The 27,145-nt window shown below is 33.4% G+C and overlaps 1 protein-coding gene across 1 annotated transcript; it reads right to left on the minus strand.

Annotated features, from left to right (window-relative positions):
* Window positions 1-27,017, minus strand: LOC132747192 (uncharacterized). Its single transcript, XM_060736523.1, has 5 exons — window positions 26,422-27,017; window positions 24,843-25,001; window positions 15,791-16,573; window positions 13,833-13,863; window positions 1-2,685 (listed from the first exon to the last, which is right to left on the minus strand). The coding sequence occupies exons 1-5, from the start codon at window positions 26,995-26,997 to the stop codon at window positions 65-67; spliced, it is 4,170 nt and encodes a 1,389-aa protein (XP_060592506.1). The 5' UTR covers window positions 26,998-27,017; the 3' UTR covers window positions 1-64.
* Between the last annotated feature and the right edge of the window lie 128 nt (window positions 27,018-27,145).

Genomic DNA, 27,145 nt, shown 5'->3' on the forward strand with positions numbered 1-27,145 from the left:
TATAAATAAACATCAGTCACACTTCCAGAAGATAATCCAAGCTGTCAAATTATGTGTACACATTTTAAAGATTTATCAAGTTTGTTGTTGTTTTGAACTCAAAACTGTACACTCCTGACCTCATTGTGCCATCACCGGTGACCACAAAATTGTCTGAGTGTTTTATAAATGTTTTAAACTTTTCAAATTCTGTTTCTGGTTTTATATCACAACCTGCCAGCCATACTGTCACTGTTTGTAACAGTTTGTTAATAACAGTAATGAGATCATGCAACACTGAACAAGACATTGTTATATTATATAAGTTAACACGTTCAATATTGATCATTTGAGGTGACAGTGTTAATAATCGTTCACCTAAATTGATTCTCTGTAACGTAACTACTTTCACATGATGTAACAATGGTAATGTTTGTACCATTGTGTCTATGTCACTAGAAAGTTCTAGATAACTACACTCAAGTTTTTGTAGTTTTCTGGCTGCTGGTAGTTGATTGAGATAAGATGACACAAAACCAGGTTTATATAATTTACCTACATCACATTCCTCTAATAACGATACATCCATGTTTAATTGTGACACAGGTATCATGCCAAATCCTAAACATCTTAGTTGTGAATGTTGAGACAGGTCAAGGTTGAATCCCCTACATAAAGTATCATGATCACCACAGTATAACCTGTACAATTTTATTTCTTTCATTGATTTTTTACTAGTGAGAATATTTAACAATGTCTCCATTACCTTGTGGGTCATAGTGAAACCTTGTATATGTAAACACTCCAGGTGTTGTAATTTTACCAGTCGTCCATTTATCTCTGCAGATAGCCGGCAACGTTTTCCTACAAATTTATGATTTTCCCATTTACATGTAGACATAGTTAAACATTTTAAAGGGTTCAATAACAAGCTCATTATTTCCTCTTCTACAATTTCACCTTCATAGTATAATTTCTCTATATGTGGAAGGTCAGAGATTGTAAATAATTTGATAATTTCTTGTAGACCATAAATACCTTCATTTTCTATCATTATTGATTTTATGTTTTCTTTATTTTGTTGACACAGATATTGTAATTGTTTGAAGTAGTTTTCTTGTTTACATTTCTCATTAATGATGAAATCTTGTAAACACAATTGGAGGTCTTTGTTTTCCTTTCTTTCTTTTGCACAATAAATGTACATGTCTTGTATTTCTTGCAATGGCTTAATGTACATGTAATCATATATTGTCAAAGTTCTGTATTTGATTGTTATTTCATCATTGTTTATCACAGGCATTAAATCACTTGATATTGCAGACATTAATTTAGGGTTCATGTTACTGATGAAGACAAACACTTTTGACATGTCAAGAATATTTTGTAAACACTGGCACTCTTCATAAAAGATTCTCTGGACTTCACTTGTGTTTTGAAAACTTACAAATATTGCTGAAAAGTATTCTTGCACTGTTTTATGTGAAAAGGAGATTCTAAAACTTTCATTTATTAATGTTTTCACTTTACTTTCTGATAATATTCCTGATAGACAGCATGATTTCAAATCTTCTTGGTTAAGATATTTTTCAGCAATATTTTCATCAAAAACTAATGTGTGCTCCTTTGTCTTACTGAACAATGTATAAAAAGCTAGTTTTCCAATGGTCAACAGAAACGTGTAGTAACTACAGAAATGTTTATGTTTTCTGAAACATTCAGGGACATAACTCGGAGGTGTTTTACACGATGAATGAAACATTCCATGTAATTTTTCTGTTCTAAATAGAAGGAGCTGAATAATGCCTGTATATAATTCGACTGCTGAATTTCCTATTGGAATTTTTTGAACCCATAAACATATAAGATAAAGTAAAATGAGAGGGGTTGAATCCATATCCTCAAGGTCATGGTCACTGACTGCTTCTTCAAATCTGCACACTTCATTTTTCAGTTCACTATCTTTTAAGTTCTTATTCAACGTTTTTATTGCGTTACACTTAAACTGCCTGGCACTGACTTTATTTAGTTTGACTAGCTCTACTGTTTCGCCTATTTGATTCAAGTTTAACATTCCAAGCTTCCATGGCCGAGTAGTTGTTAAGATTACACACTTTTCACGTGCATAACGATGTGGAATACTTTTAGGAAATCTTGAACAATTGTTGTCAGGATGAGTCCATTCATCTAGTCCATCTAATATAACAAGGCATTTTTTATAATGTAGAATGTCCTTTAAAAAACCCTTTGGCACTGAAGATGAGCAAGGGAGATTTTGTATGAGTTGTTCCTCAATCATGTCGTCAACATTACAAACTTTAACTGAATCTCTCAATAGCACTAGAAATAAAAAATCAAAGCCAGATAATGCCTTCAACTCCTTTTCTTTAAAATGCTTATAATTTTCATCCTTTTGATGAGCTTGACACCATGCCAATGCGAGATATTTTGAAAATGCTGTTTTCCCAAATCCAGCGACCGCTGATAAGTATATTTCCTGTGAAATCTTTCTACCTAATATAAACAGGTCCTGTAATGACTCGACTCTAGTTGTTTCTCTCCCTCCACCAGCCTTATAAGTCTGTATGTCAATTTCTGGCATAATGTAGAATCCGGCTAGAGGGGTAGGGACAGCATCTGTGAGTGGTGAAAGAGGAACTGTACTCTGATTGGTTTTGTACCATGTAATAAGTTCATCCTTCAGTTCTGAAATAGAAAAAAGGTCTCAACTTATTCATTAAGATAGAGTCATGACGCTCATATAGAACGAATAATTCATGCCTTTTATGGGAAAAAGTTTTACGATTACCGTTTGCATTTTCCAGTAACGCCGCGGAAGCAGTCAGACAGGCAAACAAATCAAATGGGCAATCCGTGATAAAAGAAAATTTTCAGCTGATACTTACAACTACCCGGGCTTAACAATGTTTTCACTGCCCGATTCAATTTTTTATCAATCATAATCAACAACAAAAACTACTATAAGGTCATCCCATCTCTCCTACACGTAAGACAAAGGCAAAAAACAAAATCGGCAGGCGAATCGTGAGAAGAACTAAGTAGTCATCCTAACAAAAGTTTTGTCAAATATTTATGTGATGGATTAGAAGAAGGTTTTGACTTATCCGCGCGACAGCAAAATCTGCAAAAACAGTCTGATGAAGTGGATAACTTTAAAGTCAAATCAAGGTAACAATATTTTACAAGCCCTTTTGAAACTCCCCAATAGACCATTATAGAGTTTCATCAATTTCCATAGCATAAAGAACATTCTGTCAAGAAAAAAATAATCGTAAATTTATCATCACCTCATAATGATTAAAGTCATTTGAGTAAAAATGAATTTATAGAAAAAGATCAGTAGAGTCTTTCATATGTTAACATGGACGATGCAGTATCATCTTTACAAACATGAAACGGTTGAAACGGGTGATGCTCTCCGAATAGGTTTTGGACACAGAAAAGTATACCTCTTGAAGTTTCAGAGTTATTTCCCGGACAAAAGTCAAAGTGCAATACTTCCAAACTTAGGCAAGACCGATTGACTGTTCTTTACACTGTTCATACACCAAATGATATATATCAACCTACAAAGTGTTTTATTCATATCTATTATAGTGTCCGGGTAATGTCCCGGGCAATGGTCAAAAAGCAAATATGAACACTGGATAATAACTGCACAAGTAAGCATAGCAGAGTTATGCTTTTTCATTGCAGTTTTAACATTTGAGATATATCAAGCTAAAATGTTTCTTGTTTATATCTCATATTTTATCAGAGTTATGTCCCGGACAAAGTTCAAAGTGTAAAAATAAACAAAGGGCAATAACTACAAATTAGGCAACTCAAGGATTTTGTTCTTTGCATTGCTCTTGTACCTAATAAAATTTATCTATCTACAGAGCTATGTCTCGGACATGAAAAACGGATGGCCTGACGGGCAACCGGACGGACGGACAGACGGACACAGTGACGAATTTATGCTATCCCTTGGGGAGCAAAATAAAACGTGTATACACTAAAAAAATTTCGATAACCTATCGATTGCTATTTGTTGGATTGCAACAATAATATCACTTTTGAACACCGTTGGACATACAACATGTCTTGAGAATTTAGGCTTCATTCTTGATCCTCAAAAGTGGAAGCAAGACTGCCAAAGGGAAATAGAGAGAATCATTGAGTTAATACGTACACTACTCAATAAAAGATAATGTACAAAAACAAATCTTTTCATGCTCTTTGGTCATTTTCGATTTGCATCAAGGATAAGAATTTCTGGTCGAAGATTTGTGTCATATTTGACAAATCTTTCCACCACAGTAATATAATTGTTAAACAATAATTGTAACGATGATCTTTTAATATTGTTACACTTCCTTTAAAACGAGCCATTGGTGTCTCAATGTTCCATGAATACAAAGTGACCTCTACAGAAAACATGACGCTAGTTCTACCCTCGTTTTTTTAGCATTTTAAGAACAGATACTTTTGTAGCACATGGACCATAAATTCCATAAATTTTTCCAGAACATTATCCTTTTGTAGCTGCTGCTCTGGCATAGGGCCTTTCTTGGAAATGTAAAAAACTATTTTTTTCTTTGTGACAATGAAGGGGCAGTTAATATTGCATATAAAAGGCGCCAAAAATGCTTGCATTTTATGAAATAATGAGAAACTTGACATGGATAGCCGCTGTTAATAACTTTTCTTTAAAGTCACGCATATTGCTGGGAGACAAAATGTTTTCGCTGACTCTCTTTCTCGGTTTCAGATGGATCGCTTTCGAGCAGCAGCAACACCAGAAAATCAAGAGCCAGAGATATGCCCAGCAAATACACACGTAATTGAGTTTAACCTAAATACCTTAGTGGAGCAAATGTGGGACTTTGCATTGAGCAAAAAAGCATGTACACTTATGGTATGGACAGTTGTAAAAACAATCAGTGACATATAAGTGTGTCAGCTTACCAGTGACAAATGATTTATTAATATATTTAAATTTAAGAAATATTGTCACCATTTTCTAAACCTAAAGTATAAAACCATTAATTTGTATTTGTGTGGCAAACGCTTCAAATATAAACTAGAACTGTATCCAAATGACACGGATGCCCCCACTGACAACAAATATATGGTATATAGTGAGAAAATCAATAAAAGGCCATAACTCTGTTAAATTTGGTCGCAGGAAAAATTCCTTCCGTTACTTACAACTACACACTAAGGTTGTTCATCCCTAGAAGTTTAAGCAAAATCTGTCATCCAGTTTAAGAGGAGTTGCGTTTACAAAATTTCTATACGGTATATAGTGAATAAAAACAACAAAGGCCGATAATTGGGTTAATTTTGGTCGCAGCAAAAAATCCTTTCTTTACTACCATTGACACATTAAGGTTTTTTCATCCCTGGAAGTTTAAGCAACATCTGTCATCCGGTTTGAAGCGAGTTACGTTCATAAAATTTCTACATAGTATATAGTGAACAAAATCAAAGAAAGGTCATAATTCTGTTAAATTTGGTCGCAGCAAAAATTCATTCCTTAACTTACATCTACACATTAAGGTTCTTCATCCCTGGAAGTTTAAGCAAAATCTGTCATCCGGTTTAAGAGGAGTTGCCTTCACAAGATTTCGGGACGTACGGACAGACGTACGTACGGACGGACGTTCCAACTTTTTGGCTTAAGGGCTATTTTCTTTGTTATTTTCTTTGTTTCCTTAAGGGCTACTAGTCCCTAGACCCTTTGATCACGGAAAGAACCTATTGTACTCTTTTGTTCTGTTTACTGTTGTATAGCCCCTAAACCCAAAATGTTTGCTCGGACAGACGTACGGACGGACGGACAAGTGCAACGCTATATGCTCCCACTTTGTGGGGCATAACAATGACAGAATTAACAAGCACTTATGTATATACTTCTTTAAATTCTGTTAGGATATTGTAAAGCAGCGATCAGCGCAAAAGACTACCTATTGATATTGCCTTCTTAGTAAAGATAAAAATTAAATGTTAAAGAAGCGAAATTCAATGTTTTTGTACTTATTATGTCGCCTCTACGGAGTAGTGGCGATATATAGGGATCACTTCTCCGTCGTCTGTCTGTCCGTCTGTCTGTGTCCGTCTGTCCGTCACAAAACTCCTTTGGCAGAGTTAATAATTTTTAATTTTAAAGTTTGCCCGGACTATTTCTCTTATACAACTTATGCAATTTCAATGAAACTTTACAGGATTGATCTGTAGCTCAAGTCCTTACGCATATTGCAAGGGTTTTCCGGTTAAATGATTTTTGGCCGAGTTATGGCCCTTTGATAAAAAGTTTTTTTTTTCTGTGTGTTGCCAGATACACCAACGCTTGTCCGGACTACTCCTCATAAACTACTAGTGCAATTTCATCCAAACTTTACAGGAATGATCAGTACCAAGTGTAGTTGTGCATATTATCAGCTTTTTCCGGTTCAATGATTTTTGTCAGAGTTATGGCCCTTTAATAAGTTTTATTTTTAAAATTTGTCTGGACTACTTCTCTTATACCACTAAAGCAATTTCAATGAAACTTTACAGGATTGATTTGTAGCTCAAGTCCTTGTGCATATTGCACGGGCTTTCTGATTGAATGATTTTTGGCTGAGTTATGGCCCTTTGATCAAACGGTGTTTTTTCTGTGTGTTGCCAGATACGCAAAAGCTTGTCCGGACTACTCCTCATAAACTACTGGTGCAATTTTATCCAAACTTTACAGGAATGATCAGTACCAAGTCTAGTTGTGCACTGTCCGTCTGTCTGTCCGTCTGTCACAAACTTTGTCCCAACATGAAATTGGCCACCATGAGGCGACACATGTGATTACTGATCGCTCTTGTGTTAATGTATTAATGACATGTTGTTGTATAGTTGTTTTTGTTTTGAGATTTTACGTGCTGGCGAATGCACCATAATGAACAAATTGTTGATAGTCTCAACACTCTACAACTAGATGACATTAAACTCAGGGAAGATCATTTATTGTTAATCTTAATCATTCAAAATTGACATTTTGATACAGGGTATTGAAATTACAATTTACACTACAAACAATTTTGTATGTCCAATTTATGCCGTCACAAAAAATAATTTATAACAAAGGAAATTATCTAGATCTAACGTATTTTTGTGAAAAAACGAGGTCATTCTTTGTCGGGAACAAAATTTATAAAAAAAATAAAATCAGTTCTATAGATTTTTGGTTTGGACGATTGTAATGCAATTGTCACATTTTTCGAATAGGTGCAGCTACAACATATGCAAGATAGAGAAAAGAAGACCATCTGATAAAAATCCTAGGCCGTTGATCTTTTGACTGTTATACAACATTTATTCTCACTGGTTTATAAGAATATTATACAAAAATGCACAAAAACTTGTTTGTGTCTAATTTCCTGTGTTAGCTATATTTGTCATATAACCATTCATTTGATCTGATGTTTGTTAGCCACTTATGATCAAAATAAAGATTTATATGTCTTGTTCCGTGGTTTTAATTTGATTGAGTATAAAACATCAGATATTTAGATATTTTATATCGAGAAATATTTTACTATCTTTACAGGATGTGATTACATAACAGTTTTCTTTGGAAAATATTTCCTTTTTGTCATGATCAATGTATCGATTAAAATAAAAAAAAAATAAAGCTTATGAAACTCGACCCTATTTTCAAAAATGACCAGCAGATTTTTATCTACAAAAACTAAAACAAAAATTCCTAATTTTATCGAAATTAATAAAACTGTAACTTTTTAAAGGATACTCACGCAAACTAACGACAAAAATATCAAAATTATCTTATGTGCTCAAATCATGCTAAAATGACATTTGTAAAAGTCCCAGCATGTATTTCTGTATAAATTCTATATATTTTGGATTTGAAGCATAAATATGTCTATTTTGTTGAACGGAAATTAGACGCCGACGGAATCACTGACAGAATAGTTTTAAAACTAGTCATGTGACATGAACAAACCCTGGAATTTACAATAATAGATATTGTTGATACTGCATTATTGACAGTAACCTACATTATTCAGTTAAATTATTCACCTTCTTTAACGTTTAAAGAGTTCACAGTGACAACTATTGTGAAATCTTAACGCTCTTACCTGACCCACGTTGGTCAAGTTAGGAAACCACCATTTTATTCTTTATACGAAGAAAAGTTTTGTTTCTGAGACTGCTTCGTGTATTCATTTTGAGAACATTTACAGATTAATGAATGAAAAAATTCAAAAGGAAGAAATTAAAATTTTGCTTGTGTCTCCCTTGAAGTAACGACTGATAAGGTAATGTAGCCAGGATTAGTTTTCAGTATTATTTTTGATCGATATAAATCTTTATAAATCGTGAATCATCACGTGACTCAGCCGAGACATCTTTTTTTCGTAAAATCTTTTTTCGTAAATTTGGTCCAACTCCAGACAATGTTATTTGAAAGACCCCGAATAACCAGAAACAAATTACCATATTCCTTGTAAATTGCGTCAATGTGTTACATAGATGCATCTAAAAAGTAATATTTTACTAGATGCAAATAATTGATAGATCAAATTAGTACGAGTAACAACCTTGCATTTTAAAGATATTTTATAGTAGCGCCTCCTATTTATATGTCTTTCTACTGCATTACAAACAATATTTGTTCAGATATTATATGAATACATTAAGCAATTGTGGTTACATCAGCAGTAAATCATAGACAAACAATATCATTTCATAAGTGTTTTCATTGTATATCTTAATATAAAACTTTAAAGTAGATAATGTACCATTCGAAAAGCAATCGTATTGGCATTTTTTTCTGCAAATATTTGATTTTTATTTCATTAAATGCAATGATCTTCCTAACATGTGTTGACATTTAAGCACTTAATAAATAATATCATTTTAGATTATACATGTTCTCATACGTTAAATTAGGCCGTCGTATTTTTTAAAATAAAGATCGCAACAAATTTATGAAATTAATTTGGGCCAACCAATCCCATTTCCAGTTGTTGTAGTTGGTGGCATACATCGTTGCATTTTTACACAAAAATAGTGTGCTTAAAGCTTTTTGTAATTATGCCAATTTAAGACATTCCTTGAAAAACATAAGGAAAACTTATAAATCCAAAAAAGGGTTAAATTAATTTATACACATTTATATAACTGTGCGATCATCGAACTCTAAATAACTATCCACAACGCCTAAAACTGCGGAGGCAACCATCAGTGTAAACATTGGTTATCATGCAACTAAAATAATTATGGATATCGTCAGGCAGGAAAACAATTTAGCGAGAACGGTGTTCGAACTTGGTATCTCCAACTCGAGGCACAGGCGTTTGGCACATTTGCTTTGTCAAATAACCAAATTATCATAAAATAATAACCCCTTTGCCATCAAGAACAAAATTACTATCCACTATCCGTGTACTATATAAAATATATACAAAGTATATACCTTGACGTAGCTTGTTTACCAGACACAGTCAACATTTTACTGTCACATTTTTTTAATATCAGACATATTTTCATACTTAAACTTGCAAACATAGCACAATAGGCATATCTTTTAGTTACCGTTGAAATATTGAGTTATCTATGTTCATAACAATTAATGGATTATCAAACGTGAGACAATACCTTAAAAGTACTAGGTCGACATGTTTTGTGCCAAAATTTAGCTGCTTGTCATCCGTAAAAAAGTATTCCAAGTAGGTTAAAAAATTGATTTTCAACTGAAATATGCTGTCTCTCAAATATGCAATTTAAACGAAATAAAGTTTTAAGGCGTGTTTATGTGATATGTGCCAATCGTTATATAATATTTAAATAGAATTTGATGCTTCAACCTATTTGGATTACTTTGAACCTTGGTTTATGAATCATATTAACTGGATCACAATAAGAACCATATGATGAACACTCAATTTAACGAAGTAAGCTTATAGAACAAGAAGAGTCATTATTTACACTTTTATCATCCTAGAGGATAGATTTTGAAGTAGTTTAAAGATCTGAACACTTGGACTAGGGCTTTGAATAACATTACAATTAAACTAGTGGTAGTTAAAAGTTCCGGGCACTTGGAGGGAGAAAACTGACAAGAACGCCCAGTAACATTACAGTCAACCTTGTGGTTCGATTCTGAAGGAGTTGAATGTTTTGAACACATGGAAACAGAAAACTGACTAAAACGTTGACTAGCGTTATAATCAACTTGTTGTTTGTTTTGAAGTAGTTTAAAGTTCTTAAAACTTAGAATGAGAATACTGCAGAGAACGTTGAATAACAATGCAATCACCTGTGGTTTGTGTTTGAAGTAGTCAAAAGTTCTGAACACTCGGAATAAGTGCTCTTTTTGGATTCCTGCTCATTGTAGCGACAGTGAATAGCCTTTCAAATTCTCGCGTATAAGCGCTTTAGGCTCGATGCAAGTGGCTTCAGCGTTTGTGAATTGTGTTTGACTATTCCTTTAAGTTTTGTGGAATCATATGGTGAAATAATTGTTCACTTTGAGATAAAAGCAACAAACTTGTTGCGTTTGTTGATGAACCAATTATGTTTAATTTTAGTTATGAACCCATCTTCAAAATTTTAAAAATGCCCGCCATTTTCAAGATGGCCGCCAAGATTGCTTCCATAAGATGAAACAATTACTGGCTATATAGATAATGTTCATTAAAATCATAAAGGGTTATTTAATTTATTAATTTCAAGTTGCACACATATAAATCAGTGTTTACCTCTAATAGGATTTAAATTCAAGTGCTTCATTGATTTGAAAATGGCTTCTAAAATGGCCGCCAAATGCACAAAAAAAATGTTTTTGATGTTTCTAAGTATGATTGATGTATAAATTACTTCCATTTTGATTGTGTATCACTTGCAGACATAGATAGGTTTAACAAACAAAGATATACCACTATTACTAAATATTTACTAAACCATAAATTACACCAACCCTGAACCTCGCCTGTAAGTTTATCCTCGGTCACAGTGTCCACCACATAGACAAAGAGCATTTGCACCTCCCACGACAACAAATTTGGAGACTACATTTACACTTATGTAACACTTGGCAAGACTTGGATGCCTGTTGTAGTGTTGTCCTGAACGGCTCCCGTGTACCCAAGCTACTTGGACAAGGCAGTTCTTGGAGGGGGGGGGGCAAAGCGCTTGTCCCCAGCAGTACTCAGCTTGGTATGCCGTTGGTCTAGTGTGTTTAAAAAGGCCGGCATGTGTCGTTGGATTTCATCAATAGATCTCTCTTTTCGTGAGACGAGCTCTTTTCGCGCTTCGTTGACTCTTTAAGCAGCATTTGATCGATCCTAAAAGTATAACAAATCGCCCCAACGTTGGAATAACAGTGGCAATAGAGACGTCTGATGGAGTTTGACTAAGAAACTTAAATGCTTCGACAGCTACACTAAACGTTTTAAGGTCCCCCGTGCTGTCGTTTAACCTTTGCCAGGGAATGATAGCTGGTCACATCCAGTTAACGCATGGAATGCCAATTAACCACTTACAATATCCTTACCAGAGAAACAGAGTGTATGTACAGGTATATATCTTAATATTTTTTTCCAGTGCCAGATGCTATCCATAGCTCTTGTACATTCATATGTTGAAAGGCTGTTCATTGTAGCTATCACAACTACATCTGTATCAACAGTGCGTACAAGGATTTTTGTATTGTTCAGCCTTGCAGCATAGCATGAGCAACATGAAGTAAAAGCCTTGCACTGCTTCTCCATGTGTACATGGAGATATGCTACTAATTACTTATATTGGTATATTGCTCAGAACGGCTGATCCTTTTGTGGTTATGATCTGCTTATTGTCCTCACATGTTCATGTTATCACCTGATCTGCTATTGATATCGTTTACACCATAAAACCAAAACAAAAAGAAAAACAAAACTGGAATTTCCGGCTGATATCCCTAAACACACTACAATGTAAGACTTTTGCACTTTCCGGTACCGTCCATGAACAGGCTCAATCAAACCGAGCCTGCAACATTTTCAATTTTGCCGTGTTGAGCTTTCTTTAGGGATTCTGTATTTATCCATTTTAGTTCAAGTTCATTAAAAGGCCCATTATGTTCCAGGAAGGCTTTTTATTTCAGTTTCTCAAAAGCATTTTATTTTTGTTGAAGTGGTGATATAGTTTCCAAAACGTAACTCACAGTCCAATTACCTGAACCATCTTTTGCTTCGTTGCATCTTGATAGTTCAAACACATACACAGGCAAAATACTGCTTTGATAAAGTACTGTATAGCGCATTATATCTGCGGTGTTAAATGTTGGCGTTTTTTAAAGTGTTTTGAATTGGCGGGGTCATAAATTGGCGCAAACGCTTTTAGACCGCCATATTAAAACACTTGTTAGCATAAATATGGGGTCATGAATTGGCGATTACAAATAAAGAATAAAAAAAAAAATAAAAATAACACCGGTCACGCAGTAGTTGACTGTCCTCGTTTATTTTACGGCATACGGTATACCTATGCTTGGTCACCTTTATCTTTACATCGTGCTAATTCTTATAATTAACTGGGATCAGACAGGTTTAAATATGGTACCGTGTGGTAACTGGACCATGGAAGAGAAAGGTTTGCCCTATTATCCTGCAGTCTTTAAAGCGTGAAAAATTGTTCACGGTCACCACAACTGATTGCTATATAATTACAGTTATCATTAGTTTTATTTCAAATTATGAAACATAACAGTGAAAACAAAACAAATACTAGTTTACTTAAATTCGATAATAAATGACATTTAGATTTGTTTCTCGTCGTGTGATCATCTTCGTAATGAATACAGTATATATATACATTTAATCATATATATATCGTAATAAATACAGTATATATATATATATATATATATATATATATATATATATATATATATATATATATATATATATATATATATATATATATATATATATATATATATATATATATACTGTATTTATTACGATATATATATGATTAAATGAGTTTCGTACCAAGACTTAAAAATAAACAAATTCTTTTCAGCTTACTTGTAATGTTTATTTTTATTACAAATAATCAAGGGAGATTACTCGGACAAACCAAAGCTATTTTACCATGAGTTGTCCACCTTTCAAAGAATAATGGCGATGATCTAAAATTGCGGTGCTTTAAATTGGCGGTGTTTTGAATTGGCGCTACTGACCCTGACCGCCAATATAGCCAAATATAAACCCCCGCCAAAATAAGTACTTATGCAGTATTGCTTCTTTGATTACATATATTCTCTTACTCAACTCTACTATGTGCATGCTCTAAAGCCTTATTTAAACTTTTTGAAACTTAAATGTGCAAGAAATTGTGACCTTTAACCTCAATAACTATTAAAAAAGAAAACAAGAGGGTCCACAGGACACTACATTGCTCATCTGATAAATCAATTGTATGCCATGTGACCTTGTTTTGATGTCAACCGAAATTATTTGCATTATGAACATCAATGCCCACAAAAAAGATCATTTGTGCCAAGCTTGGCTATTTTCTTTCATTTGTTGCTAAAAAAGCATGACACAAGCTGTAAAATGCAACCTTTACTCAGTCAAGGACAAATGCTCTTCAAATACTGAACAAATCCACATGCAAAACTACACGTACACAACTACACATGCTGATAAACCTTTTTGTAAAGTTTCTTTACTTTAGTTCAAATACTTTAAGATTAAGAGGTTATGACACAATATGAGAACAGACGGACGCATGACCGGACGGACAAGGGCTTTTCTCGTTTCTCCCTTCTAAAATTGAAAACGATAAAAGTTGAATTCACTTACTTGAAGCTTTCTTTGATCGGCTTGGCGATCCCTGTTAAAAGAATGAAAGATAAAATAATGATATTTATGATGGTGGTTGATGAACTATTCAAGCGTTATTTATTCAAAATGTAAAGCAATTAATATATTGCCATTGAAAATGATAATAAATTATTCATATCGTTTCTGATATGACTAATCTAAAAACAAGGCCATAAATCTACTTTATTATATCTTTTATTATATGATTATTATGATGATATATCCGGTTAAATTCTTCTCAGTAACACATTTTTCAAAACAAATTCCCCCATTCACTTAGTTATGGACGGAAATTGTAAAGATAGTGTAGGCAGTATATTACTTGAGAAGGTCATGATCTTTTGTTAATTGCCATGTCATTGCTGTTTAATGGACTTTGAAAATATTTAACTTAAAACAAAAAATGAATCAAGTATGCATACATGCAAGGACCTGACCATAACCCCAGTCCCCAAATTCAACCTAAACTTGGAAAACATTTGTTTAGAATTTATTGTTTACTTTACAACAATAACGTGAACATTGATACAAGTGATCCTAAATTGTACTTATAGGTAGGGGATCAATACCAATTATGAGAGATATCATAAATTAATAAACTTACTAGGAGAAATTTAAGATAAAAACAACTTGCCGGAATAGGTTAACTATACCAGGTCCTATATTTTGTAAAATAGGAATAACTTGAAAAAAATGGATAGCACAGTTATATAACTTGCAAATAGCATGAACTGTGATTGATATTTAAACGTGCAAACTATGAAGTCATTAGTACAGACAGAACTTAAAACATAACTTGCGGTTTTGGGTTAACCATATCCATTTAAATAAAATGAAAAAGGAAATAACTTCGAAACATGACTGCAATAAATATATACCTTGGCACGATCAAACACGTTTTACTGAAAAGGTGTGAAAAGAATAAAACCATTGGTACTGCTAGAATGTAATAATTATTCAACTTGCAGGATTATGTTAACCTGTTTCAGGCAGACGAACGAATGAACAGTTCAACTACTACATACCCGAGAAAACAAAACTAGTCGAGTTTTATCCAAAAATAAACAGCAAGAGTAATAACTAAGAATATGAAGCAAATATAAAAAGGTGAGTTTCATATAAATGTTCATACTGATATTCCCAGACATGCTCCCAACAAGTATTTATCATAAAAAAGGAAATATGTAAAGAAAACGTTAAAACACTTGAAGTATGCACTTTTCATAAAACTTTGAAATAAATATCTAAAAAACCTTCTCTGGACAATTATAAGCATGATTTAGGGAAATAAGTAAACAATAGTTTGGAGAGTGTGCATAAAACACCGTCTAATTGACATGTATATATCTATAAAATTTCAAACTGATTTGTCTCATAATTGTCGAGTTATAGTCCAGAAAAAATAAAGAATAAAAATTATCAAAGGTAATTACTCAAAGTTATGTTGGGAACAGTTTTCATATCTGTGCATTGCGCTCTTTCTTTAACATGTCTTTTAAGCTTGAAAAATTCAAAATGTTTCAAATTACGCTCTGGACAAAATATAGCATAAAAAGAGACATGATAAGCATTGCAGAAAAAAAAGTAAAACAGTAAGGTACAGATACTATTCTTGCAAACGGCACTCCTCCTTTTTAAGATCTATGAAGTTTCATGTTCATATCTCGAATTTGACTGATAAAGTAAATAAAATATACGTTTAAGTTATAGGCGTATTCCTTTTATATTTTAAATAGGATTTTTTTCCTCAAATTCGAAGTAGATGAAAACAACTCAAAGATTATTTGGATGTTGGGATAACATTAAAGTTCACCAGAGTTCATCGTACTCAAAGGGCAATTTTTGTAAAAATGAATAACTGGAAGCTATTGCTGCACATAGACAATGTACTTGATTGAGTAAGTTATAAAAGGTATTATGAAGTGTTGTAAACAAACCTTAAAGGGTGATTTTGGACTTGAAGAGTTGAACACACTTTTGAGCTTCATAAAACCTTTTTGGAAAAAAGATTTTCTTGAAACAGCATGTCCGCTTATATCAGACGAAGCAGCACTAGCCCCCATTAAAACATCTGCTTTTGCTTCTTTACCAGCCTTGGTGATTGCAGATAAAACATCGTCTTTTGCATTACAAATATCGGAGATAGCTTGACTTTTCCGTCCATCAATATCGATAGTTGCCTCGGATATGTCTTGCAATGCCTGTTTTCCGGCTTTGTTTATTTTAAATATACCATCAGTAGTATTCTCAGCAATGTCTTGCATTGCCTGATCCCCGGCTGTGTTTATTTTAGATATACCATCAGTAGTATTCCCAGCAATGTCTTGTATTGCCTGATCCCCGGCTGTGTTTATTTTAGATACACCATCAATAGTATTCCCAGCAATGTCTTGTAATGCCTGATCCCCGGTTGCGTTAATTTTAGATATATTATCCGTAGTATTTCCAGCAATGTCTTGTATTGCCTGTTTCCCGGCTGTGGTAATCTCTGCTATAAGTGTTTGCTTTACCGATATTCCAGCGTTTCCAACATCAACTAAAGCGGCATTCTTAAATTCATCAACATCTACTTTTAATGTATTCCGTACAGCTAATGCTTTCATATCAAGTTTACGCAATGATTCTGCTGTTCTTTCGTCAAGTTCGGTTAACGCCTTATTTCTGTTCTCAAGAAGTGACACTGTATCTCCTTGGCTTATGTGAATCGTGTTGTTTCTTAACTGTAATGAAAAAGGCATACATAAGTGTTGTATTAAAATATTGTGTTTAAGGTGCCTAGTTTAATAGTTTAATATAACTATCACAGAATTTACACCATTGTCCGCATAAACTATCGCTTGAGTGAGAGAAGTAAATATGTAAAATACTGATTTCGAAAATGCCCCCTTCTTTTACTATAGGAGTTACATGAATAGATTATTTATGTTTTATGTCGAGTTGTAAAAACTGTATTTTTCAGGGAAAAAAGCGTCCTACAATGTTTATTTTTATACTTGGAACAATTTTCAGGTCAACATAATCGACGAGCATATTCACTCGACACTTTAAATTAATCATTCGAGCTCCAAAAAATAAACTAATACTTAGTGAACTGACAGTTGTTCATTTGCCTCTATCAATAATAATTATGCTATACAATTTGTGTAGGCCACCTCTTTCATAGTTTTTGATATTCTTTATGTTTAGCTTTTTTGAATGATTTAATTATTGCTATAGATTTCTTATATTATAATTTTAAAGTTTTATTTTTCCTTACAATTTTCTTCCATCAATGTATACAAACGCATTTTGGTATACACTCGTCCAGTAGAAATATTATTCAATTGACGGTATTTATTAGGCAGATACAACTGACGTTTAAATTAAACACATTTTTAGATAATTGACACCTGGAATCTAACAAGACCTGTCCGCGGACAGAGCGCTCCAATTTTCTCAAATCAAGTGCTGAAAGCACTTGAAGCGACGGTCATGGAAAGGGAATTGCATGAATGCTGTCAAAAAAGAATCAAACCTCAATCATGTTGCACTAAGAAATTTCAATATTTATAAAGGGCAGTTAAATTATATGCCAGAATTTCATTGACCTTGGAATGAAACCTCCAATTGTGATACCAAGACATGCATAGTTCCTAGTGATACTATTGCCCTTTTTCACCGGCACTTTTGTTGCAACTCCTTCACCAGAGAAGAAAATTCCATACAAAACCTTCTTTGCACTTAAAGACCGTTTAACAATTATTGGGCGTTTGTTGTGTTTAGTGCCCCAGATTTTTTTGCTTACTTTTCTGACCCAATGGACCAAAGTTTCATCACCTGTGACGACATTGGCAAACTGTTTTTTGTTTTTGTCATATTAGCAGCTTTTTGTCCACCTTAACCCGTCGCCTCTTTTGCTCATCGGTCAAAAGATGTGGCATCCATCTAGTAGACATCTTTCCGACTTTCAAATGCTTCTTCAAAATAAAGTGAACCGTTGATAGTGAAATGCCTATCTTTCGCGCAATAGCACGAACTATAAATCTGGCATCTCCTTCAATTATATCCTTATTATTTTAGAAACGATTTCCTTACCATATGCAGATTTTGGCCTACCTGATTTTGGTGCATTTTAATGCACTCTTCACCAGACTCAAATTTCTTTTTCCATGGCCTAACTGTGTCTTAGTCACACAAGAAGGTCAATAGGCTATAAAAAGTTCAGTCATCAACTGCTTCAAAAAGCAACCTAGTTTTGGGTGAGCTTTGATGTGAGCCCGTATTACATATATTTTGTCGACGCTTCTACCAACCATTTTTACTACAGTGGTCAATGACTGCGTGTATTAAAATGGCAAATTGTATGTCTTTCACTTAGTCTAACATGTACATTTATACACCGTTGTGTAGGTATTGAATCACCCTTTACAGGTATGTATTGGTTTTTTATCGATCACGAGATAGAGGACAATAAGCAATTCTTTTCGAACAGCCCACATAAATAACTATGTGACAACCGTGAAAAATTATCTTTGAAACACGATCTCAGGACCATGTACTACGACTGTTTCGTACTACTGCCCTGATACATTGTTCTCTTTCACTTCTTTTCCACAATTTATTTTATGTCTCCAACCGCCGAAAGTATTGGCCTTTTGTTCACATTTAATTTTATCTATCCGGTAGGTTAGGGGGAATATCTCGGTTGCACAATTTGCCATAGTAAATACTTCTGCACAGTACATACTAATTTTTAGTTGTTTTGACACATGCGTAATCTATATTCTTACACTATCGGAAATGTTTCTATATAAACAAAGAAGGTCCGAAGCGTGCATTATTCTACAACAATGCACTCGCCGTTCTTATTATCTCCCTATGTATTTTCACATTGAGGGCGCCATTTTGTTTGAAAAATCTGATAAATAAAAACAATTTGTGTCGAATTTTGTTGTGAAAACTATCTAGAATGAAAGAAAATGGTCGAACTACGAAAATGAATCCGAACACCAATATCTTTTATTCAGTCGTTAACGCTGTACAGACGTTTAAGGTATTGTTTACGTGACGTCACAATGTAGCGCAAAACAGCACGCGCAAAACAATCAAATCAAGTACGCTATTTTAATGTCGCAAGCGAGTTAATTTTAAATTTATTTCATTTTTAATGATTTCTATTTCGCTTGAAAAATTATAGAGTGAAATAAAATAATCAAACAACATTTTATCATCGTTTTCAAAATGCGTTATTCTCAAAATATTTCTACACACGGGAGATTTAACAACAGTTTTTTCATACCACTGTAACAGCCTTTAAAGAACATTTCTATTGGAAACTATGAGGCGAAAACAAATTTAACCACCAAACATGAAGTCCGACTTTTTAATAATAATTTTATTTTTTGACATGTTAGAATGGAAATAGATATCAATTCTTTGTGCATTTTTGTATAACAATGCACGATTTTCGTTCAATTTCTTTGCAATTGATCACTCAGGCCTATCGGCATTCGTGATTATATTACTACGCATTTTAATTAAAACCGTGCATTATTCTACAACAATGCATTCAGAATTGATATCTATTTCCTAAATTTACACCTTTTTGAAAATGAAGGATATTGAATCATGTATCGAATATCTAAATACATTTCTTTCGTAAAAAATACACTGCAGTTGAGAAACAAGGTCGGTCAGACATTACTATACTACAATCTAATTGATAATTATAGCTTCTTTTAACTAAAGGAAGAATCCTTATTTTGAAAAGTATTTCAGTCATCACAACACAGATATTTTAGCATATGTTTTCAACATATTTTTTCCTCATTTTCTTACTGGTATTTTTGCTCTATATTCAAAAAATATTTCCCCAATTACATATATTTTTTGTCATTTTACTTTCTTGCTCCGAATTTGATTCATGAAAAACCGTGTTTGGCTTTGTTCTGTGGGGATAAAGTGCACTTTATGATGTATTCCCGAATAAAATGATATTCATACTATTTAATTATTTTATCAGTCAAATAACTATCGGCTTTTACAATTAAACTGGAACATAAACGCTTTCAACATATTGGCATAATTATATATTGCAGAGAAAATAATATGCACGTGAGGGAAATTCGGAAAAGATATTTAAGATTCTTCTATTTAAAGCTCTGACAGGCACTTTGTGCAGCAAAGCCATATGCCATATGCATCATTAGGTATGACACTAATCACTTCAATGAAGTTGAAATAGAGCTAGAAATTGATCCTGATTTAATTTCAGCAAAATAGGTTTTAAATTAATGATCTGGTTATATGCCTTTATGCAGGAAAATAATTTCACGTGAGGAATAGGAAAAAATTTGATCTTCTATTTGTTGCAGTTTGGCAACCAAAGAGCACTTACTTTAACTTGAAAAGCCGGAAATACTTTTTAAATTTAATTTTAAATCTGGAGTCCTTGTTAGCAAGCGAAGCCGGGGTGTTGCCTGTACGTGTTGGCACCAAAAGAATTGATTTGATACTCCTGCGAAGTTTCAAATTCAACCAGCATCTGTAAAAGCCCGATATGATTATTCTACTTTTAACATTTCAGCTGCGAAGAGGAATGCGACCGCGATATGCACAACGATCACTTCTTTGTTGTGATGTGGAAATTCCGCTAGCAGTTTGACCTGCAATAGCCGGACACGCTTTGGTGGCCATTTGGTTAAAAGGAGCCGTACGTAGGGATGTAACTGACCGCTCCTGTTAAGTTTCATTAAAATCAGGCCTCTACGTTGACCTGTAAAAGCCAGATACAAATTTTTTTTTACTATTGTGGCTATTTTTCAGCGAATCACAACGGCGATATGCAGAAAAAGGTATGGTTCTGATAACTCTTGTGAAGCTTCGTTTGAATCATAACTGCAGTTTTACCTCTAAAAGCCTAGCAATTATTTTCAATTTATAGTTTTGGCAGCAATTATGTCCACCAAAGCTGTACATGCAGGTGATATGCACAACTAGGAATGGTTTTGATCACTTCTATGCAGTATTGTTTGAAATACAAAAAGCTGTTAGACCTTTGAAAGCCTATCAAGATTTTTATATTTTTAACTTTTGTTGTACGGCGAAAATGAACGTGTCGTCGATGTGCAAAAATAGGGATGGTTCTGGTCACTGATATACATTTTAGTTGCAATCCAACAAGCAGTTTGAACAATAAACGCATGACAAGGTTTTTTTCCTTTTAAGGCACTGGTAGCCATTTTGTGCAGCGAAGAAGAAATTGCCGTCGTTGTGCACAATAAGTGGTGGCATGATTACACATGCGCAGTGAGTTTGACCTGTGTAAGCCGGTCACGATTTTTCTTTTTTAAGCTCTGGCGGCCAGTCTATTCAACGAAGCGGAACGTGGCGGCAATATGCACATCAAGGGATGACACGGTTAATGCCTGTGAAGATTGTTTGAAATCACACAAGAAGTTTGACCTGTGAAACTCCAGGACTATTTTTTGAATTTTTAGCTATTGCAGAAATTTTGTGCAGCGAAGGGTAACGTGCAGGCGATATGCACATCTGATGATGATACTGATCACTCCTGTGAAGTTTTATTGAAATCCGACCAGCAGATTGACTTATGCAATCGCAACGTGCACTACTATGTATAGTAATAATCACTTCTATGAATTTTGATTAAATCCCAGGAGCAGTTTGAGATGTGAAAGGCGGACAAGATTAAGAATTAATAGCTCCGGCGGCAATATAATGCAGCGAAGAGGACGTTGCTGGCGATATGCACAGCAAGAGTTAGTACTGATCATTTCTGAGAAGTTTGTGCATAAAAGCGGTATGTGACGGTACTCCTGCGAAGTTAAGTGAAAATCCCACCAGCAGTTTGAATAAAGAAAGCCGGACAAGATGTTTCTATTTTTTAGCTCTGGCGGTCATTCTGTGCAGCGAAGAAGAACTGGCCGACGATATGCACATCTAGGGATGGTATTGAGCACTCCTGTGCAGTTTGGTTGAAATCTCACAAGCAGTTTGGCCTGTGAAAGCCGTACAAGCTTAATGCCGACGGAATACCAGACAAACGTACAGTCGACGAAGGTAAGCACATTATGTCTCCCAAATATTTTTTGAGATTATTGTATCAGGAAACATCCCTGAATTATATCAGATGCTAAACATTCAATTAATTTTGCAACTACTTATATTAGGGTTAATCAGACTGAGTATTTTATTAGTTTACTGTTTAGTGCGTTCTGTTAGGTTTCGGTTTTCTCTATTTTAAATGGAAGTAACATGTGTTTGCCATTTCCATATAGACTATTCTAGCTGTTTATAAATAGAAAAGTTATTTGCAGTGCGCTTTAAAGGCTTTTGGATAACCTTCTTATTATCTATATTATAAAAAGAAATCTCAAATATAAAACTTGTAAGTACAGTGTAGACTGTAGAATATAGATAGAATTATTTTTTTTATCTATTTAACTTAAAGACTGGATTTTCCTAGTTTTACGGTTAGTCCATACTTACAGGCACACTGTTACGGAATCCTGCAATTACGATATGAAATTAATGATATCATTTTCTTTTGTTCATGAATTATAATTGACAGTTGTATATTCATTAAGACAAGAGGATGAAAAATATAGCTATGCATACATGTATTTGCCCATATCCAGGTTATTTTAAAAACAGAGAAAAGATAAAATATATGTTGCACCCCAAGTGTCATCACAATTTTAAACAGTTTCTGTAAATACTAGTCTGTTAATAAAATAAATAACTTTCATTCTTTAAGTAAAATATGTATACTCAATGATAAATAAGTGCACGTTTTATCTATAATATTAAAGGAGACAAATCCTATGAACGGGGTAGACAGATAAAATGTTTTGTTCATTTTTTATTTTACATGTTTCCGTTTTAAAGGTGTCTGTATTTCATGTACCAAGTCAGTTTTCAAACAGAGCACCTCAACAATTATTCATAAGCAAACAAAGTCGCGATTGTTCCGATATTTGATTACCCTTTCACTTATCGTTGAATTACATTAAAAATTAGTCAAACTAAAAATGACACTCATAATTGAAATGATAGGTATTGAAATCTATATATTTACAATTGTTTTCCATTTGATTTTCTTTCAAATCAATAGCTGGGCAAGCCGGGCAAGTCAATGTCTTGGCTTTGCAGTTCCGGCCTTTGCCCGGCTGTAGACTATGAACGAAATGGTAGTGTTAAGCCTATCAACGAAGTGTCCGTTATTTTTGTTAATCTCTAATCAGTTGTTGCAACCTTTTTAAAACGCGGTGGTGTGCCAAAATGAATGTATAAAATATATGTTAATGATGATTATACTTTCTGAACAATGATAATAATATTCATTTATTAATTTTCTACACATCATACTTCTCTCGGAAGTATAATTTATGGTAGAAGACTGCTACGTCTTTTTGCAAAAGTCAGAATTTGGTAGACGCTTTTGTTCCATGCTTTTTCAAAGTGTCCTGTAATCTAAGTATAGCTTAGTTATAGAACTAATCCAAGTTGTTCAAAATAGAGACACCCGGCTAACTAACAATTTGTCTCAAACCTGTTACATTTAAACTCATATTTTAAACATATATTTTTATTGAGTTTGATATGATTTCAATATTGTTAATGCTATCTGAAATCATCACTGCAGCCCTCGCAATTCTTGTGCCCGCACGGAATATTCCGCGTATTAGTTTGGTGATTAAAAATGAAAACAATATTTCCGATAACAGAACAGTGACTTTAAAAAAAAGAAAAATGCTTTTATTTAAATTAAGTTAGCAACCGTAGAGTGATTAAACCTCACCAGTGGTGATTTCATTGTCAAAAATCACTTCACGGACGGGATCATATCAGATGTTTAAGTAATTAATTTAATAATTCTAATTTGCATTTTTACATATTTTTAAGGAACCTAATTGGGCAATCAATTATGTTCGGAAAATCGGAAAACACAAGTTTTGCTCCTACCAACAACCTAAGATATGTAATCAATGTAAACAGCCATAAAATAGTCCCCAGGGAAATGCCTCTGTTATAGTATGTGTTCATGAGTAAGGAAACAAAGTACATACATTTCTGTAAATTAGGTATGTTATGATAGTTACAATAGTTATTTCTATTGTAATATGATGTATTTTTATTAGCAAACATCAAATATTATCATATTCTATAAGTATTAAATCATTTGCAAATTTACTTATCTCTATATTTTGCCTTTATCCGTAGCCAAGAACATATTACACAATAAAAAACTGAATAACTTCAGTGTTAGCTACATTTTCCCAACAACAGAAAATTTAATAATTGTTTTCCATAACTTTATTTGGTACAATTTTTGATATGGCTCTTAAAGAAGTTTATTAATCAATCAAGAGGAAAAATCACTTTATCACAATAATATATATTCGGAATATCGATTTGTCAGTCAATTATCCCACAGAATAAGTCATTTATAGTGTTTGTCATTTAACTTCTGTATTCCATTATATCGATACAAACTGCTGGCTACATACTTAGTCCCTAACTATAGCTATTAATCTGAAACAATATTGTACTGTTTTAAGTAACAGTGACCCTAACCGTAACACCATGGAGTCAAAGAGCAGTCATAGACCTGAAACATTTTTATTTTCTATTTCAGCAACATTGACATTGACCTATTATTTTTCTTTCGTATAGTTGATTTCTTTTGTCTTGTCCCTTGATCAAAACATTTGTAGTACAATGTTTAATCATCAGTTTTGAGATATATGTATGCACAACCAAGTATCGAGAAAATTGAAAATTCATTTAATAAGCTTATTATTAATAATGAAATAATTCCTTTAGCCTTTGTATTCAGTCATTATTTAAATATAATATAGCGAAATAACTCAAATACAACCTGATGTCATCCCTTCAGAAGTTCAACGAGCACTTGAAAACAAAGCATATACCCACTTATCACATTATTAAAGCATATTTGTATTTCTTTTATAGTGAATTATGTACCTGTGTTAGTTTATGAACCGCTTTCTTTGATGCCTCATCGTTAATCAGACACTTTGGATCTTGAAGAACTACAATGAACGCGTCTAAATAAGAACACACAGTTGTTTCGTCTATTTCAAGCTTTGAGCTATGTAAGATTCTATTTCGGATATCTCTTGTCTGAAAGAAGATTCATAATACATTCATGTAGAAGAGGAATCACAAAATTCCTATTACTATTACGTGTTTTGTTTGTAATAATAAAGAAGATAATTTTTTCTACTTATGATAAATGAATATTTGGTTGTAATAAGTACTTTAATGTGTTTATACTTCTAATGTAATACTGAAGAACGGAAGAAAGTCTGCATTTCGAATTCATATTTTATTGAATGGTTACAATAATTTTCTGAATATACGAGGGATGTCCGGAAAGTTCATATACATCTTCATTTTTTTATTGTAAAACAATACATACGCTGTACAAATTTTGTCAGCATAAAAATACATATCTAGCGAACACATTTATCAAAAATTACTGAACTGTGACTAAACGTTTTGTATTTAAAAAGTATTTACATACAGCATATATACATAATCAATGGAGCACTTTGAACACGTCAACGGCGTCAAATTAAATTAATGTTTAACCAACTATTTAATTTCCCTTCCGATTTCAAAAGCCATCATGGTACCTGTCTGTCGTATACTTAATACATGTTATTGCTTTCATACATTTCATATTTAAAATTATTATTTAAAAATAAAGATTTCACTGGTTCCCATACTGTGTGTAAGATGTCTGCCTTTTTTCAAAAAATGTTGTAACGCAATCTACGATATTTCAGCCATGCTACTTTTGGTCACTTCTGGAGCGTTTCTTATAACAATATCCTGTCATCACCGCTTCTTTATCTTGTTTGACATTTATTCATTTAAAACACACAAGTTGCCTTTAACATTTCATGGTTAATTTTGTTTTAAAGGTAAAGATTATAATCTCAGATGGCGCCATATTAGCGTTGCTATGAAGTTAAATATCATTACGTTGCTCCGTCCGTTAAATTGACGGCATTTTTGCAACACAAAATGTAAACGCACCTTCATTGCCTATAATCGCCGTAAACAAGCTGTTTTATTTACGTATGACATCATAATTTACACTGAATATCATGTTATACTATCCTATGATGTCACAAAATTAAAACGAGGGATTGGCATTAAAATTACATCTTTTAGCAACTTTTTATTCGAGTAGCTATCATCATGAAATCAAAGTGCTCCGTGGTTCGTTGATCATGTTGCCATGGTGATCGGCGCTTTGCGAATATTACTTTTATCATGTTTTTTAATTTAGAAATATGTAGCAGATAAATACTTAAGTAAAGTATTAAATCATCATATTGATATGTCTGCTTAAAATAATTTTATAGCCTTGTCTACGAACTTTCCGGACAGCCCTCGTACAACAAACTGATTTTGTTCATTGCGGTTATTATTTTAAATAAAATGAATATACAATTATTCTATTCAATAGTTAAAGAAATTGTTTGATAATTTCAAAATTATTTATAAATTTTTGGCGGTTTTCTGTACTTACCAAATGAAACGAACTAGTATTGTTATGAGGGTTAATACTGGACACAAAGTTTTGCATTGACTTGTTGTTTAGAATAATGCTTAAGAGACCAGCAGCATCAGTATCTTTAGCTGATGTCCCTGGACCTTTAGTTGTTTGGAAACATTTTGCATAACTCCACCCATAAGGATCCGAACACCACGTGCTTGGGTCAGTGTTTTTCCATAAGGGGTCTTCAAATACATGCTCATGTATAATTGAGTCGTAGAATTTACTACAAATACCACCAGGGCATTTCCTACGCCCTACAGGTCTGCTTCCAAAACAGTTGGTCGGACTCTTCTGGGTACATGTGCGTCTGCTACATGCCTTTGTAGTGTTGTAATGATCCGGAGAAAGATTATGTGACGTACACAGGTTGCACTGCTGTGGTGATCCAGATGGCAATGTCAATATTATCTTTTGAAGGGAATTGTCACGACATTGCAGTACCTTTTCTCCAACAAATTCTTGAAGACCTTCCTGTAAGTATTCTAGTCCTTTTGAGCCTCTAACCCAATTCGTAAACAGATCTGTATCCAGTTCCTCACTCCCCATTATAGCAATTTTGAAACAGGTCAGTCTGAATGAAAATATATGAATAAATGTGATAAATAAATACAATGTTTCTTAATGTTATATGATCGACATTTTAATCATGCTAGTGTATTCAAACTGAAACTGAAACATTTATATTCCATAACTT

The sequence above is a fragment of the Ruditapes philippinarum genome, unplaced genomic scaffold (genome assembly GCF_026571515.1).
Source record: "Ruditapes philippinarum isolate M1 unplaced genomic scaffold, ASM2657151v2 ctg6207_1_1_1_1, whole genome shotgun sequence".
Taxonomy (NCBI): domain Eukaryota; kingdom Metazoa; phylum Mollusca; class Bivalvia; order Venerida; family Veneridae; genus Ruditapes; species Ruditapes philippinarum.